At 41.2% G+C, this 19,209-nt stretch overlaps 1 protein-coding gene across 4 annotated transcripts in view; it reads right to left on the bottom strand.

The window, feature by feature from the left end:
• Positions 1-19,209, bottom strand: part of UBE3C (ubiquitin protein ligase E3C) — a 121,153-nt gene that overhangs the window by 82,971 nt on the left and 18,973 nt on the right. For 3 of the 4 annotated variants that reach the window (XM_036068701.2, XM_078059808.1, XM_078059809.1), the window contains exons 2-8: positions 14,215-14,268; positions 11,214-11,288; positions 10,400-10,546; positions 6,029-6,144; positions 5,470-5,627; positions 937-1,090; positions 306-526 (exon numbers count right to left, since the gene is read on the bottom strand). In XM_036068701.2, the coding sequence (XP_035924594.2) occupies positions 306-526; positions 937-1,090; positions 5,470-5,627; positions 6,029-6,144; positions 10,400-10,546; positions 11,214-11,288; positions 14,215-14,268 (925 nt within the window). The remainder of the gene's footprint in view (positions 1-305; positions 527-936; positions 1,091-5,469; positions 5,628-6,028; positions 6,145-10,399; positions 10,547-11,213; positions 11,289-14,214; positions 14,269-19,209) is intronic. The other variant, XM_078059807.1, reaches the window with a different exon arrangement.

The raw sequence follows: 19,209 nt of genomic DNA, 5'->3' as shown, positions 1-19,209 counted from the left end.
TTTTTTTTAAGTAATCTCTACACCCATGGTGGGGCTCAAACTCACAACCCGGAGAGCAAGAGTCACATACTCCGCTGATGGAGCCAGACAGGTGTCGCTGAATAGGGACTTTATGTGCCTAGAAACTTTCCCCACTGTCTAGGACACAGACCTTCAGCAAATACACTCTTACAAGAAATCCACCCCCTCCCCCAGGGGCCACCTTGACAACATACACCTGGCACTGGATTCGCTTCTCTTTTGACTTCTATCTGCCAGTACTATGTAAATGTGAGTTCAAGTAGAACACGTCTTTTATCTCATACCCAGGTAATGCTCGCCAACAGTTAAGACAAAGAAGAAGAGCCACGGTGCCCCACTGCTCGTCTTGGAGCGCCTGCTCTCCGGGAACAACAGTGCGCTCAGGAAGGGCTCGTAAGGGAAAGCAGTGTGTGCATCCGCTAAGGCTGGAATGATGAAATGAAAAATCTGATCTGTAAAAGGTGCCGCCAACAACTCCTCAGTGAAGGCGCTAAAGACTTGTTGCCTGAAAGAAAAATGGAAGCTTTTATCAAAACATATTGTTCATAAAATCACTGATCAAAATTAACTTATGAAATATTCTTTTCTAAATTAATTGAAGTTAAGCATTCAATATCAACTAAATTGCCTTGAAATTAACTGATTTTGTGCATTCCCTATTGAGAAAACTCTACCATGTTTTTATATCTTTCAATAGCTACTAGAAGACAGGAAAATAACCAGACCATCAGAATTATAAATTTATATTAGGGTAGAGGCCAAACAGAAATAGTAAAATTTTTCTTTAAATTGAGTCACATTAATAAAGTAAAAATTTGACTTTGAAGTCTATATGTAAAATAGCATCCATGTAAAAGTTATTGTTAGATACAGAACCTGTGAACTTACAAAATCAGTAAATTATCCCATTCTCACCTTGCACCTTCTGGACAGGAGTTGTAAGTAAAGTGCAATGGTTTCAGAACATTCTCTAGCAAAATGTTTGCTATAGGAACTCGAGATAAATCAGAATATTCAATACTTGATGGAAGCTTGCTGTTAATTAACAAATAGAGAGATCTATAATACCCTAAAAGAAAGGAAAAACACATATTTAAAATTTGGTACCTTCATCATAATGAGGAAAAAAATGTGTCAATTTTTAAAAGCTTTTTATAAATCTCCATGGGTCCAAATTTAAGTTAATTCTTCAACTTTCCTTTTTTGTTAAATGTTACTAGTTAAACAGACAATGGCCCCCCTTTTTTAAGTTTATTAATTTTTTTAAGTGACTTTTTTTTGATTTTTAATTTTTTATTGTTATGTTAATCCCCATACATTACATCATTAGTTTTAGATATAGTGTTCCATGATTCATTGTTTGTGCATAACACCCAGTGCTCCATGCAGAACGTGCCCTCCTCAATACCCATCACCAGGCCAACCCATCCTCCCACCCCCCTCCCCTCTAGAACCCTCAGTTTGTTTCTCAGAGTCCATCGTCTCTCATGGTTTGTCTAAGTTTATTAATTTTTTAAAGTAATCTCTACACCCAACGTGGGGCTCGAATTCACGATCCCGAGATCAAGAGTCGCATGCTCTACTGATCAAGCCAGCTGGGAGCCCCTTCAACTTTTTTATTAAGGAAAAGTTAAATACATAAGTAGCCTGAAATGGTATATATACTCCATGTACCCATCACCCACTCCTCCATTTATTGGGAAGCAAATCTAAAATATAATGATTTCAGTGTGTCATCAAAGGACTTTATTTTTCTTAAAAATACCATTATGACAGCTAAATTAAATTAACAATAATTCCTTGCTATCACAAGCATCTAGTCAGTGTTCAAGTCTCCAACTCTCTCTTGCTATAAATTTTATTTAACTAGTTTGCTTGAATCAGGATCTAAGTAAGGCCCATACGTTGTGATGGTTTTCATTTGCCTCTTAAGCATCCTCCAAGTATTTAACTAGTTTTGTGGTGTTTAAAAAGCATGTTGAACTCATGGACTTAAACAGACATATTTCAATTTACTGCAGTGGTTATCCTCACTAATTCTCACACTGTCCTGTCTTTGGGCAATGGGGTAGGCTGTGGGCAGGCCCCTGAGCTCCACTGCTCATGAAGAGCACCTCCAGACTCACCTGTCCTCATCTCCTGACCTGGAGCCAGGACCTGGCACCCACCAGCCTTTTCATTCCTTTTAGAAGGAAATGATGGCTTTGGAGACCAAAATATGGGCACCAGGGAATTCAAGCTGAAGCAACAACTTTTATGACCTTACTAAACTTTTGATGGGATTGCAAGGTGTGCAGTAAACATCAACTCCGGCATCACCAATGATCCAAACCCTACAGTCTTTTAAATATATTTGCCCCCCCCCGCCTTTTTTAAAGATTTTATTTATTTATATGATAGAGAGGGACACAGCGAGAGAAGGAATACAGCAGGGGCAGAGGGAGAGGGAGAAGCAGGCTTCCCACTGAGCAGGGAGCCCAATGTGGGGCTTGATCCCAGGACCCTGGGATCATGACCTGAGCCGAAGGCAGACGCTTAACGACTGAGCCACCCAAGAACAATCTTCAGGTGTAGTTTGTCCAGACACATTTGGTAGCACACATTAAAAACACAATCCGTTTGGTTTACTTTCTGAAAACAGTCCTACACAAATTTATGAAGAGGCCGCTTTTAGGCAACAGGCTTGAGCCATGGAAACTTGATCAGAGCACGAGGCCCTGGCCGAACACAGACAGGCCCAGGACACAACCCACCTCGAAATAGCCATAGGCCCTAATGGACCAATGGGCTCCTTACAACCAGGCACCGTTACCAAAAAGGGAGAAAATTCCATATGTCCCCAGATGTCCTCACCTTCCCCGTTTACAAACAGGCCCCACCCACTGCCTCCAGCCTCTGCTCATTTCTATCCCCTTTGTTCTGCCTCAGGTGAATCCTTTCAAACGGCCTGGGCCAGCTTCCACCCCTACTGATCCAATCATCGCCCCACAACCGGGGCCCCCATCTGGTCAGACAGCCACCACAATCTGTATGAGTCATGACCACTAAACCCTGACTACTCAGTCCTCTATCTTCACACCTACTTTGTAACTCCAACTCCAACCTCATGTATTTTGATCACTAGTGAAACTCAACAGAGACCCTTGAAAGCTCTTTTGCTATGAGACTGAGAAGATGGAAGTGGGTGAGACAGATGAAGGGGATGAAGAGGTACAAACCTCCAGCCATAAAATCAGTAAGTCACTTGAGATTGAGATCAGTGAGTCAACGGAGATTAAGGAAAAAAAGAAAAAAAGGACAGTATAGAGAATACATCAAGAATTTTAAAAATATCATGGGGTGCCTGTGTGGCTCATTCTGTTAAGCATCTGCCCTCAGCTTGGGTCATGATCTCAAGGTCCTGGGATCGAGTCCCGCATCGGGCTCCCTGCTCAGCAGGGGAGCCTGCTTCACCCCTGCCCGCCGCTCCCCCTGCTTGTGCTCTCTCTATGTCAAATAAATAAATAAAATCTTAAAAAAATGATACCGTTAATATGTCAACATCAATCTCTGTATGTATTGAACAGATTACCTGACAGCATGACTAGAGTATGAAGTTCCACTGCATTTGTTAAAAAGCTTCATGTTAAGTCACAGCACATACTGTATAATAATACAAACTACAATTAGTAAACACTGCCAAATTTTATGGACTCCTAATGCCGGGGAAAAACAGGTGAATGGAATTAAGAGGAACAAACTTCCAGTGAAGTCAGTAAGTCACAGAGATGAAAGTACAGCACAGGGAGTAGAGTCAACGGTAACGGTGCATGAGACAGACGGGGGCCACACGTCGCGGGGAGCCCTGAGCACCGCATGGAGCTGTGGCATCACCGCGTGTCCCCACAGAAGGTGCCAGAAGCGGCAGTTTCACCGCAAGATTGTGACACACTTTCTACTTCTAGACACATTTCAAAATAATGCATTTCTTAGTTACATTCTTTACACTTTTAGAAAACAAGAAAAGTAAAAATTCTCGTGATTGCTCAGCCTTAAATCAATATACACAATAATGCATCAACTGATACAAAGGATGATTTCTAATTATCATTACTTTGTTTTTTAAAAGATCAAATCCCACAAATTTCAATTTACTTTTAGTTGACTCCCTAATTTTTCAACAAACTAAAATAGGTTTCTTTTTTTTTTAAGATTTTATTTATTTGAGAGAGAGAGAAAGCACAGTGATGTGAGGGATGAGAAGCAGACTCCCCACTGAGCAGGGAGCCCGACGTGGGGCTCGATCCCAGGACCCTGGGAACATGACCTGAGCCGAAGGCAGACGCTTAACCGACTGAGCCACCCAGGCCTACCCACCCCCTTTTTTTAAAACCTAAGCCAAAAGCTAAGGTTGAGATGTATACGAATTTAATTTTTACAGTTTTAGTATTGAGGATTAAATTAGCTAGGTTTAGCCTACATTAGTCCATCACCTCTGGAAAACAAAAAGAAACTTACTTATGGTTTTACCAGTGACTCCTGCCTTCCAGAACCACCTACAGCCCCTCTTATAACAAATAACATACTTATTTTTTAATGCTAATACTTCTGAAGTCCAAGCCCTGAAGTGTTTGACTTCCTAGCTGTGAGATTACTGGTAGTCAGATTTTTATTTTTATTTTTAACGATTTTATTTATTTATTTGACAGAGAGAGACACAGCGAGAGAGGGAACACAAGCAGGGGGAGTGGGAGAGGGAGAAGCAGGCTTCCCGCGGAGCAGGGAGCCCGATGCGGGGCTCGATCCCAGGGCCCTGGGACCCTGACCTGAGCCGAAGGCAGACGCTTAACGACTGAGCCACCAGGTGCCCTGGAAGTCAGATTTTTAAATTTTTGTTTTACACAGCTTAACTCATCATAAAAGTTTCAGAAATCCTGTGTATTTCATAGTCACTAATGTGTCCTCAGAGGAATTTCAGATCTAGATTATACCTTACACAACACAGTCCTTATCAGAAGAGTGCCAACGCGTAAGAGCTTTAACACCCAGTCGGAAAGAAAACTCCGACTCAATCTCTTCCTCTCCTCTGCTGAACTGATGTGAAGACTGAGATTACTTCTGACTGAGACCGGCTATCCCGCTGACTTGTCTCTCGTCGCTGCAGCACTACTTACTGCTCCTCCCACTGGGGACACGGCCACTGGCTCACTGACGTGAGGACCAGCTGCTGCAGATACGCGTAAGCGAAGCACCCACAACAGTTTCTGGAAGCATGCATTTGCTTTAGAGTGGACCACATTTCCAGACGTTTAGGGTGCAGAGAGCTGAGGACAAACGGCAGCCCTCGTGCCTCCAGCAGGTGCTCCCCTCAGCAGTGCCCCGTCACCGGCACTCTGGGGGTTTAGAGCGCGTGTGCAAGCTCTACAGAGCATCCTGCCTACGCACAGCCCAGCCCCACCTGCTACCTACCATTCTGAATCATGTAGTGCAAAATCTGTTCAATGATGGACACCACGTAGCTAGCGTCTTGTAAAACAGGCAAGTAAGTATTCTCAGATGAAAACACCTCAAGCATCCTCATTGGAAGTGCAACATTCAAACTGTCATCATTACAGTTTTGCAATAACCTGTAAAAACAAACCAAAACAAAAAGTATTCACATACTTACTGCATGGCAAATGTCATCCCAAACTCCCGCAAATGACTCTCCTTCACTATGGTGTTTGAGCCACTCTGTTCCAGTACTAGAGGTCTCTGAAAACAGGCATGACTCGAGGATAGACAGGACAATAACCTCACACTTCCTTTGGAGTACTTATTACTTGCCCAACAGCATGTTGATACTGGGTTTGTAGAGATGAGAAATGCACAATCACAGAGGGAAAAACAGACAAGAAAAATCAAAGACCACAAACGTAGTGTGAGAAGTGTTATAATCCATGGATCTCGCTAAAAGTGCTTAACTCCCTCAAAGAGCTCTTCAAGACTTTCCACACCTGTGAGAAGTTGCTGACTCGATGGGATTTACCTGCAACAGAGGCTCATCAACCTCTTTATTTGAAATAAACATGTAAGTCGCTCAGATCCATCCAACTGCTGGACAAACAGAGAGCTGTGTTTAATTAAGTTCTGATACATCCATATCTGAAACAGCAAAACATACAGATCACTCTCAATCCATAAAAAGCTCATTGTTTACAGTACATAACAATCCAAATTTCCTTAAGTGGTAAATAGATACTTAATCAAAACATGATAAAAAGTAAATCTTCTAAATCAGGTTTTATTTTGTAGTATATACCACATGTCTTTGATTGTCTATCTTAAAATAGCACATCAGTATTAAGCTAAATCTCTAAATTTACTACTAGAACAAGTACACTTAAAACTCATCTAAATCTGAAATAAAACAGCTCATTTGCAAAAATGAGCAATCCATAGTAAAAACACATGAGAAATACAGTATTAATGCCAAGGTGCACAAGGATATCTGTTTCTTCGTTTTACCTTTTGCCTCTGTGTCTCCAGCATCCTTTCCGTTTGGATACCCCCCTTCCCTAACTCCATGAAATTTTGGTAGGAAACCAATCATACAGCCCCACTCTGCCCAGTAAAAGCTCAGGTATGTAGTATGTGAGGTGACAAGAGACTGGACAGATCCTTTCATAATGCTGACATATATCAAATCATCATGGCGTACCCTTCAACTATCTTAAAATTTTGCCAACCATGCCTCAGTAGAGTTGGAAAAAAGTCAAGGATGTGCCAGGGTGAGGAGAACTCCCCATTCTCCTGGACACAACGACTGGGCAGTGAATTTAGCAAATGTTGAGTAAGATTTCTAACTTGCACCCAGGAGGCCTATCTGCTATGGACGTAGCTACCATAAATGATTTTGAAAACTCAGTACTTAACAAGGAAGCTCTTCTACTTTCTGTACTATATTTTTGTAAAACCGATGTTACTTGTTCATTTTGTAAGACCCATTTAGAACCGGTTAAAATTAAGACAGCCTCTTAAATGTGGCCACTTACAAATGTGCTATATTCTTTCTTTGCCTGTTATCTGACAGGAGCACTTCTTCATATAAAACGTTATCAGACAAAATACTAATGCAGAAATGTTTTATAAAACAAATTACAATAGATCCTAAGTTAGGTGGAGATAACTCTGTGACCCATTCCAAATACGAATTTGCCTACACACAAGGTTTCTTCTTCAGGTGTTTGGAGCTACCCTGTCCATATTTTCTCAGGAACCAACAGGATACTTTCTGTACTATCTGACATGTAGTTCATTCTAAATTGCATGCTATCTTAACAAGTAAAAATAGCATGTACAGTAACTAAACATTATAAAAATCTAAAGGGCAACTGTAGGAACTTCAAGAATAAGGCTGTCAATATATTAACCAAGTAATTATGTTTCAAGTTGCTTATGAAATAAAAAAAAAACCTCAAAGCAGTAGTGATACTTAAACATTCTCTGGACTGTGTTTTGAAGATTTTATTTATTTGAGAGAGAGAAGAGAGAGCTCAAGGGGAGGAGCAGAGGAAGGGAGAGAGAATCTCAGCAGACTGTGCTGAGCGTGGAGCCCGACGTGGGGCTCGATCTCATGACCCTGAGATCACAACCTGAGCCGACACCAAGATTCAGACGCTTAAGCGACTGAGCCACCCAGGCAATCCTGGACTGTGTTTTGACACTGTATTTCACAACCTTGACAAATGTACCAATAACATCCAAAAAGTTGTACATTAAACACTTACTTTGCCTAACTTTTTGTTACTATTTACTAAATGCAGATGAGTAAAGTTTTAAAAACATCTTATTCATTCTTTCTTGGGAAGTCAACTGAGGATATATATCAATAAAATGAGGGAGTAAACCAAGAAAGCAAAAAGATAATGGGATCAGGAGGGAGGATCTAAAACTGAAGCAAAGCAAGTGATTTTCCCAAGATAATGACACAAGAATTTCCTGGAATCCAAGAAGATTAGCTCCAGGGAAATAGAGCATCAGACTAGCTGACATCTTTGATCATGGACAATTATACTGAGCAGCATTTTACAGTACTGTCAAAAGTAGAGGGCAACTTTATCAAGAGACTCAAAGAAAGTTAAACAAAAGTGAGGCAATTATGAACTCCAGAATAATTAAATATAATCAGAGTACACTATTTTAGCAGAGACCATAATTTATTTATTTATTTTTATTTTTTAAAGATTTTATTTATTTGACAGAGAGAGAGACAGCGAGAGAGGGAACACAAGCAGGGGGAGTGGGAGAGGGAGAAGCAGGCTTCCCGCCGAGCAGGGAGCCCGATGCGGGGCTCAATCCCAGGACCCTGAGATCATGACCTGAGTCGAAGGCAGACGCTTAACGACTGAGCCACCCAGGCGCCCCAAGACCGTAATTTAAAGTCATAATAATAAAAAATAAAGGGAGGAAATGCAGAAAATACAGCCATATATACCTAACTTTGCAAGAAGCATCTTAGAAAAACACAAAAGTGGCATCATGCTTACTCCTGGGGGGGAATTAGGGAGCATGGAAGACTGGGGCAGAGGGCCTCTTTCCCCACACGATTAATTTGTTGTTCTTGCATTTTTGCTTGCAAACTGAATAAACATTCAAGTTCACTTTTGTTCTATTAACCAGGTTTGATGACATTTAATTCTATTTAGGGTTTCAGAATCTGCACAGGAGCACTTTGCTTTGTTTTGCTTAAGGCCTGGCGGCAAACGTACGTGAATTCTGCTGAAGCAGCTGCGTGGGGACCACAGACGGACCCTCACACAGGAGCATGGCAGGAGCAGTTCTCCAGAGGAAAGGGGTGCTTTCTGTACTATATTATGACATAATGACTGGCATAAATGACTAGCACCCCCCACGGCACCCACACGTCGGTGCTCCTTAGCCAAATCTCAATCTGTAAGAGTTGAGTACACAAAGATGGTGATGGCCTGTTCCAGAAAGCAAGCCTGATTATCTGCTACTGTACTTCTCTGATTCATTTTTTCATGAACTTCAGATAAAAAGCCTGGAAAGAGGCTACACTTAAGGAAAGTCTAGAATGGGCAGATGAAGCCACTTTTACTGCCTCTCTAGATTGGACCTAGTTTATGGAAAGTTCTCAGGTTCCAGCCTAGCTCAACTCAGGAAGGAATGTTGCATTCATTTTAAAGCCAAACAGCAGATAAGCAATAAACTGTTCCTGTATTTATATTTCTTATGGGGATCTTTGTAGTATGTATGGTTGTAGTACGGAAGACTTTTCATTTTATACCATCTTTCAATGTAATTTGAAATTTGTTACAAGTAAACAAGAATTCCTAAGAATAAGTACATTTTTAATCTAATAATTACATAAGACATCTCTTAATATTTCCTGAGAAACTGGACACAATAACAAGTTGCATTTTTAAAAAGTTGATTCATCTACACACCCATCAGTATTTTCCAAAACTGTTCCTCATCACTGATAACATTAGAAGCCTATAATGTTTGACATTCTTATAGTTATATTTGGGATGTTTTATTTTTTTTTTATTTTTATTATTTTTTTACGATTTTATTTATTTATTTGACAGAGACAGACACAGTGAGAGAGGGAACAGAAGCAGTGGGAGTGAGAGAGGGAGAAGCAGGCTTCCTGTGGAGCATGGAGCCCGATGTGGGGCTCGATCCCAGGACCCTGGGATCATGACCTGAGCTGAAGGCAGATGCTTAACAACTGAGCCACCCAGGCGCCCCTATTTGGGATGTTTTAAAAGCGAGACCCTGTATGTTAGAGATTTCAAGTATCTACAGATAACACGCAAGAATATTTAGGATGCCCATCACAGTGACGGAAGGGAAGGCACAGGTATGGAGGGCTCTGGGTGAGATGGGTGTTGATGACTATGGACAGCGAGTACTGGCTACATGGTGGATGGATCAATACAGTATTCTACTTTTTCTTTCTTATATATATATATATATTATTTATTTGACAGAGAGAGACACAGCCAGAGAGGGAACACAAGCAGGGGGAGCGGGAGAGGGAGAAGCAGGCTTCCCACTGAGCAGGGAGCCCGATGCGGGGGCTCGATCCCAGGACCCTGAGATCACGACCTGAGCCGAAGGCAGACGCTCAACGACTGAGCCACCCAGGCGCCCCATTCTACTTTTTCTTATATTTGAAATTTTCTATAAAAACAAAAAACAAAAAACAAAAAAAAACTACTGACAGTTTACTTGGCTCTTTAACAGGTAAAGCACATCACCACAAAGGTGACCTATTACGGCGGGCTGAGGGCAGTTCCCAAAGGCACCCGGGAGGGTCATCTGACCCCATTAGAAAAGCACGCTGGAAAACACATAAACAAGGATAAGTGAAAGCGTAGCTGGCACTCACCAAACGTTTTGAGTCTTCGTTCTGCTTGTAGAAAAACAGAAGCTGCCTCACCAAAAGGGTAAGGTTGGGCCCACTGGCAACGGAGAAAGTACCACCGGACTGAGAGGCGGCGGCGCAGCGATCGAACGCGCTTCTCTGGACCGCGTGCTGGGGGCGACACAGACGACAGCACGTGTGACGGGGAGGGGTGCGGCCGCGGTGGCCCCAGGGAGCACCTGGGGCGGCGCGGCGGGCGGGGGCGGGGCTGCGCGGCGGGCGGGGGCGGGGGCGGGGCTGCGCGGCGGGCGGGGGCGGGGGCGGGGCTGCGCGGCGGGCGGGGGCGGGGCGGGGCTGCGCGGCGGGGGCGGGGCTGCGCGGCGGGCGGGGGCGGGGCTGCGCGGCGGGCGGGGGCGGGGCGGGGCTGCGCGGCGGGGGCGGGGCTGCGCGGCGGGGCGGGGCTCCCAGTCTGGGTTCCGCTGCCCGCGCCATTGGGACCGTTCTGGCGGAAAGGTGAAATGAAACCCAGAAAACTTGGGATGGAATGAAGACCCTTCAATCCCCCAAAGACTCTTCCAACACTTCCACCTTTAGCTGCGGCCCAGGTTGCTATTTTATTATTTAAAAATCACCTCAAAACTCCCCTGTCTATAAATCTTTATGTAAATATAAACTACTAAAATGAATTATTGGGGAAAACATTATTATCAACATTAGCTTTGATTACACAGGTGTACTAAGATACCCACAAAATGGATTCCACTTCTAAGACTCCGAGGCCATATTTAAAATAAGCTCTGGCATGCCTAATTCTTTCTCAGTTTAAAAGCAAACTTACTTGCTGTTTCCGGTCCCTGTAGCCTCGTATAAATGACTGTATAATTATTGCATTTTTCAATCTTCGTCTTTCCTCCTGCAGAATGGAAGGAGGGAGGTACAATAGGTCATAGTGAAATGACGTTTAGCTAGCAAAGACTTAAGAAAAAAACATTACAGAATTTACATACCACAAAATTCACTTTTAAGTATACCATTCACCAATTTTTAAAATATTCAAAATTCAAGTATCACCATGATCTAATTTTAGAATACTTTCATCACCCACTCCAAAACCCCCTGCACCCATTAGCACTCATTCCTCAACCCCTGCCCTGGCTCCCCCATGCCCAGCAACCACTAATCAAATTTCTGTCTGTGTGGGAATGCCTATTCTGGACATGTCTTATAATGGAATCATATAATATGTGGCCTTTTCTGTCTGACTTTTTTCACTTGGCACAGTATTTTCAAGGTTCATCCATGTTGTATCACGTATCAATACTATACTACTTTTTATGGCCAATTAATATTTCACCGTATGGATGTCTCACATTTTGTTTATCCACTTACTACCTGATAGACATTTGGGCTGTTTCCACTTTGGGCTATTATGAATAATGCTGCTGTGGACATTCACATAAAAGTTTTGTGTGGACACAGGTTTTCATTTCTCTTGGGTGTATGCCTAGGAGTGGAATTAACATTTGAGGAAAGGCCAGACTGTTTTCCAAAATGGCTACACCATTTCACAATCCCACCAGCATAGTAAGACTTATAATAACAATTTTAGTTTTAAATATAAAAAGAATACAGACAACCCAAACATCGATTTTAAAAGCCACTTTTCTTATCTCAAAGCAGAAAATTCCAGTTTTGATTAAGGCTGTCTTTAAAATTTTCAGTGACCTAGCAAAAATATTTATTCTTCACATCATCGTAACCAATGCAGCTCCTACTGTTTGAAAGCCTACTATGTGCCGGCCCTAAGAGAGACATTGCACAATCATCTTAGACAACTACTACTCCCCATTTTATGATGCAGAAGCTGAAATTTCCATGAAGATAAAGTGATGCTGGAAGACGTAAGAGAGTCAGAATTCAAAGCCAAGTGTGACACGAAAACCTGTACTCATCCTACCACATGACACTGTTTTATGTCTTCTATGAATGCCACCTGCCAGGCTTGAAATGCACATGCGCACACACACAATCCTAGGATGGCAGAACACCAATCAGGTCACCCAAGTGTACTTCCTGAGCTTCAACTGGTTACAGCAAAGGAACCCCTGAGCTTAAACCTAGTTTGCGAATCTATTCATTACTACGATGATTCTAAGAGCCCTTCATTAAAAACCCATATATGGTCCCATGAGTTTTCAAAACATTTATTTTTATTCATTCAGTTGTTCACTAAGGAGGAAATCTTGGTAGCATTCTAGCCTTCTGGCTGGGACAGGGACCTTTAGAGTCCCAAAACTGGAGTTTAAACATTATCTTTAATAACCCATAATTATGTTCGTGAAATTAAAAGACAAGAGAACTGGGAAATAAATGAAACAATCAAAGAAAATTCTAGAACTGAAATAAAATCTGAAATTCAGCATTCAATGGATATATGTAACAATTAGACACTGGTAAAGAGATAATCTGTAAATTAGAAGTTAGGTCAGAAGAAAATATCCAAACCAAAGTAGAAATACTCAAAAGGATAAATATACAGAAGAGTATAGGAGACATATATGACACAAGGCAAAGGTCAAATATGTACATAACTTGAGTCCAAGAAGAAGAGGAGAGGAAGAATGGAGCAGAAACACTACTCAAGAGATGAAGGCTGAGAATTTTCCAGAAAAGATGAAAGACACCAACCAATAAATATTTCTTGTTTGAGCAGTCATTTTCAACTGACAGCAATTTTACCACCCAGGGAACATTTGGTAATTTCTGGAGACATTCTTGGTTATCTCAACTGGAGGGAGGGAGTGCTGTGGCATCTAGTGGGTAGAGTAGAGGCCATGGATGCTGCTAAACACCCTTCCATGTACAGGATAAGCCCCTACAACAAAGAATTATCTGGTCCAAAATGTCAACAGAGCTGAGGTTGAGAAACCCTGCCTAAAACCCTTTGTATTTGCTGCTTCCTTCACCAAGAATGCTCTTCCTCCAGCTTTCCATAAGGCAGCTTCTTTTTCATTCTTCAGTTATCAGCTCAACTCTAACCAGCTCAGAGAGTCCTTCCCTGAACACCATTCCCCATCACTATCACCTTACTCCACTGCCTTCATGGCACTTATCACCGGCTCACATCTGTGCTCTAGAACCCAGCAAGAACATTATCCGTCTTATTCACTATCTATATACCCAGCAAGCAGCACAGTACCTGGAATATATCAAGCTCTCAATTAATATTTGTTAAAGGAACAAATGATTTATTAGAAAACAAAACAAAAATCTGGAAAAGTAGGCCATAAAATACCATAATTGCTGATTAATCAACAAAATAAAGCCATTTTGAGAAATTGTCACCAGAGAGATGAAATGTAAAATAAAGAATATATTAAACAAACAAAAATAAATAAATAAAGAATAAAACAACTGTCACTAGCTCCATTTGTTTATTTATCTTCTTCACAAATAGTTAAGATATTTGCCTTAACAGTGAGTTTTCTTCTTTTGCTTGGCAAAACACGAACATGATATACTAAGTCTGTCTAGATCTTCTGGAAACCGTTATCATAAGCAAGCAAGTGAACTTTATAAAAGCCTGTCCCCCCTCCCCCCCATTCTGGAAACTGCCCTTTTAGTCCATCTTTTTCCACAATGGTTCCAGAATAAATTACTTATTATAAAATCCAAAAAACCCAGAAATGCTTCTAAAGTTTAATATACATAAAAATATATATGTTATGTCACATATAACATACATATATCTATACACCTGTATGACAGTAAAGCCAAGACTTATTTAAATGCTATGGAAAAATGCTTATTTAAAGAGACTATTACAAAACTGTTTTTACCTCTCTCTTTCTTCTTTCTTCCTGAGTACGATGTAAAAGAGAAGCCTTTTCTTCCTAAACACAAAAAGAGAAAAGATAAAGAACGCTAGTTTCAAATTCTAAAATACTCTCAAACAAAAATTATACAATGTCTTGACCAAAAAAGGATTCTAAAGATCATACAAACATTCTGACTTAATGAGAAATCTGAGGCACAAGAGGTTAAAGAGCCCCCCGCCAGATCACAGACCTAATTAAAGTTAGTATTTCAGTAGTTTTCTAAGAATAAAATCTGATTTCTTTACACACACAAGAGAGTTCAAGTAAAACTGGGAATATCTGAATAATATCAGTGCATTATATCAATGTCAATATCCTGGTTGTGATTATCATACTACAGTTTTGCAAAATATAACCCCCCCAGGGGAAATCAGGCAATGTGAACAAGGGATCTTTCTGTATTATTTCTAACAGCTGCACATAAGCCTATAATTACCTCAATAAAATTTTGATTTTTTATGAATTCATTTTGATGAATTTTTGATGAAACAAAATTCAGTATTGTTACTGAATTTCAAAAAATTCTCTTTTCATCATAAAACTAAATTTTGAACAAAATTACTGGTATGTAGAAGGAACCAAAGTAATAAATGGGAAACTTAAACATTTCAAATGAAATAAAAATACTTAAAGATAACCCTCCTTCCCCCAGAACTGTTCAAGTCTATAGTGTATGGGCATTTTATTTTTATAAATGTAATCCAAAAGAAAATTAAACAGTCCAAGACATTATATATGACTCATTATAAAAATGAATAAACAGATCTCTTAACAAAAACAAACACAACATCAAAAGAGTGTCAGAAGGCAAGTAATTAAGCCAATTTAAAATTATACATTGGTATGTGAATAAACAGTGTACAGAATGAAAAGTTTCTCACTGACAAAATTTAAAGCCAAAGAAATAAATCCGGGGCACCTGGCTGGCTCAGTCAATGGAGCATGCAACTCTTGATCTCGGGGTCATGAGTTTGAGCCCCACATTGGGCACAGAGCTTACTTAAAAAAAAGAAAAGAAAAGAAAAGAAAAAAGGAAGGAAAAGAAATCCTCCAGATATTTCCCACTACAAATAATCTCATTTCTTGAATTTCAAATAAAAAGCCTTTATCACATGACCAAGGTCAGAAAAATATTTTCTTTTAAATTTTAATTAAAGGGAGAAGGGGGAATGGAAAATTTAAAGTAAAAAGTGTAAAGGTATGATGGTCAGAATTCGGGAAAGCTTCTAGATAAAAATTTCTAGTCAGTATCCTTATTTATGAATAGAACTGGTATGTTTGTGTCTATACTTTCCTTTCCTTCTATCTCCATTTGATCAGCTTTAATATATGTCCATTATTTGGTTAGAGCTAAAAAGCTAAGATTCCTTAAAATAATATACACTGTTACAACTATGAAAAAATACACTTAAGTTTGAAATTAGGGTGGGGGGATGGGGTCACTGGGTGATGGGCATTAAGGAGGCCACGTGATGTGATGAGCACTGGTTTGTTATATGCAAGTGATAAGTTATTGAACACTACACCTAAAACTAATGATGTACTATCTGTGTTGGCCAAGTGAATAAAAAAAATTTCTCTGAAATTCAACAAACCAACATTTTACCTTAAAAACATGGTACATGCTGGGAAAACAGCCACTACATTTACTCCCACACACAGACAAGCTCCTGGTCCTCGCTAATCTAAGAGCCGCACAGGCTCGAGTACCTCATCTTCCCTGACCGCACTGCTGCTTTCATCTGCTTCAACATCTGGCACGTGTGGGTATTCAACACATACTTATGAAATGACTGAACGAACACTTCCTTTAAGTCAAACACTGCAGTCTCAAGGATGGCATAACCGTAACAGCTGAAAAGCACTTTGGATACCTGTAACACAGTACTTAGGTCGCAGTATTTTAAAAATCAAAATAGGTACTCAGGATCAAAAAGCACACTTAGACTCTAACTGAATACTGGAATTTCTTAGAAATTCTATTTTAAGTTTGAAGCTCATGGTATGGGAGGAGCCACGAAAGCACAAGGGGCAATGCTGGATGTGCTGAGGGTGAATATTCTTAACTTTTGATTACCTGTAAATCCAAATCCCTGGACACAGGACATCATACAAATGTGAAGGTCAATATGCACCTGTGCTCAGGGGCTATAACGTTTCCTACTTAAAAGACAAATTCATTTCAAAAAAATAAAGTATAGCAAGCCAATCCAAAATAATGGATACACACACACACACACACCCCCGATATGTAATTTCAACAATAAAATCGTATTTTTGAAAATGCTAATAAGGCCTTTCAAAGCGTACTCATGCCCCTTAAATACTCTGCAGACAAAAGAAAATGGTCTACAGGGAGAGGTGACCAATCCCCTACGTCCAGTGGGACACACTGCAAAGCCGACTGAACAGGAGCACCATCTACCGCCAACACAGACTCGTCTGCACCCGTCTACTGTGCCCTAGCACAGGAAGACAGCAGAGGAGGCCACGTGTGCCACACACAGAGAACTAACAGGGACTGAAGGCTTCTGTCCACCCACTAAGCAACATTCTAAGCCCTTGGCTTCGGTTAATTCACGTATTCCTCAATACTAGCCTATGAGGTAAGTACTATTATTTTTCCTGTTTACAGATGAGGAAAGTGAGGTTTGAAAGTGGTAGATACAGGATCTGAACTCAGACGGCCTAGAGCTTAACCCACTAAGCAGTATGCTATTTACTTTGAAAAAGAACACTATTATTTTACATTTTGGGAAATTTAAACAATTCTTTGTCTTCATTATACATGAGTAATCTGAAAGATATATCAGAAAGGAAGGGAGAGGGAGGCCACAGAAAAAAAAATTTTGATCTTCAAAATTTGACAAGAAAACATGGGAAGCAGGCAGTGTTGAGAACCACGGGACACAGAATGTCTAGAAAAGGCAAACTAAGCAATCAAAAAGATCAGGACAAAAAGGCTACCATGAAAAGTCAGCCCAGCACAGAAAGAAAAGTGTGACAAGAGTGCATAATCGATGTCTATACATGATGTAAATTATCAATATGCAGCCCCTAAACATGTAACCAAATTCCAGATCAGAACCAGAGCCTCTTGATTGTTCCCCATCTTGAAGAATGTATCCATTCAAAAAGCATTCAAATGAGGCACAGGGGGTGCATTTATCCATTCAACAAATATTTAGTGAATCACGTATCACGCCAGGCACTAGAGATTTTAAAAGTAAGTGAGGCATTTGCTCCCAAGGAGTTCATAGTCTGGTGGGAGAGAAAAGAAGCTTGTTTACTGAGTACGCACCTGGTACCAGACAGAGTTCTAGACACCAGCGGGAAAGCCTGACCGGGACAGACACAGCCTTTGCCCCCCGTGCAGAGGCATGCACCGGGCATAAGTGTGGGGACAGGAGACCTATTCTGCCTCCGCGACAAGAGAACGCTCAGAAGAAAAGGCAAATTTGAAAGGCAACTAGGAGGACATGTTCGGCAGGATGACAAGATGGGAAAACTTCCCAGCAGAGGGGCAGAACACAAGGTAGCAGGACCGGGGAGGAACCAGACTCGGCAGCCGTCCGTGGAAGAGTCAGGTGGGAACCGGAGGGCTCTACTGCTGGCTGTGGAGCCTGTCTCACAGCAGGATGGATGGGAAGGAGATGACAATCACAATTCAGTGCCCCTGAGAGGTCTGAGGGACTAACAAATATAAGAATCATCTCTTCTCAATGCTCAGTTATTTAAATTAACCCAATTTATGCAAAACCTATTACATTGTCCTTATTGTCTATTCCATGTTAGCCTCTCTGAGGACCTAATTTGAGAACCACCAATGTGCTCTAAGGGATCAAGTTCAAACACTGCCTTAGCACAGAACATTATGGTCAGAACATTTCCTCCTCTTTCTCCCGACAACTTCTCTTGCACCATCCCCTGATGCTGCCTCAAGTGCATCTCTCCCTCCGACTGTCCTTCAAGCTTCAAATGCCCTGCTTCCGTCTGCCCAATCTGGCTTTCCTTCCATCTTGACCCCAAAACACACGCGTAGCAAGCACCGCTCATCTTAGGTGAGACTCCACTTAAATGTCCTCTCTCCCATGAGGGAGGAGCTCTCCCTAGAAGACCACAATCTCTCCTACTCCTCCACATGATAAACTGGTGAGTTCACCAATGTTACGAGATTGCCTTGGCACATAAGACGTTCGTGGAAGTGTACTTAGCACATAGGGCTTACAACTCACCGTGTAGAAAATGACTGTGTCGTGTGCACTAGTCAAAATCATGGAGGCTACATAGGTATCCTCTACAAAGACGCTGCCTCCAAAATGTTGCAGGAGGTCACTCTCTAGCACACCACGCCAGAGAGCTCGTGTGGGTAGGATTATTCTGCTGAAGAGTGCATTTTAGCCTCAGGGCAGAAAATAAGAAAATGAACCTTGAACTGTATCAGCTAAAGCAGCAAGTAATGAATGATCAGAGTAAGACAGAGAGCGAGTGAGGCCCCTAAGCAGGGAAGAGCAGGCTCTGACGCATGTGCCGTCCGAGCGGAAGCAGGCTTGCAGGGCGCACGCCCGACAGGAAGGGACACCCAGGCTGCTCCCCTGCAAACCACAAGCGTGGTAATACTAAATATTTAGCAGGGTTTGGATTTCTGTGCCCAACAAAGGCTCTAGGATTTTATCACTTACAGACATAATGGAGTGTCTATTTAAAGAGAAAAACATTTTTTATCTTAGTGCACCTGGAGAGAGGAAAGAGTAAAGGTAACCTTAATTGTATTTGTTTCTCCTTCAATAAATTATAAATTCCTTCAGAATAAGACCTATGTCTTATTCTTCATAGTCCTGATATTTAGCCTTGTGCCTAATGTAATGATGGAAGGATTAAATTTAGAAAGAATAAAGGTACAACTGGGAAATCTGAAGCTTGAAAGATTTTAAAGTTGAAAAAAAAAGTCATGAT

The sequence above is a fragment of the Halichoerus grypus genome, chromosome 12 (genome assembly GCF_964656455.1).
Source record: "Halichoerus grypus chromosome 12, mHalGry1.hap1.1, whole genome shotgun sequence".
NCBI classification, from domain to species: Eukaryota; Metazoa; Chordata; class Mammalia; order Carnivora; family Phocidae; genus Halichoerus; species Halichoerus grypus.
This window is presented reverse-complemented; position numbering and strand designations above follow the sequence as displayed.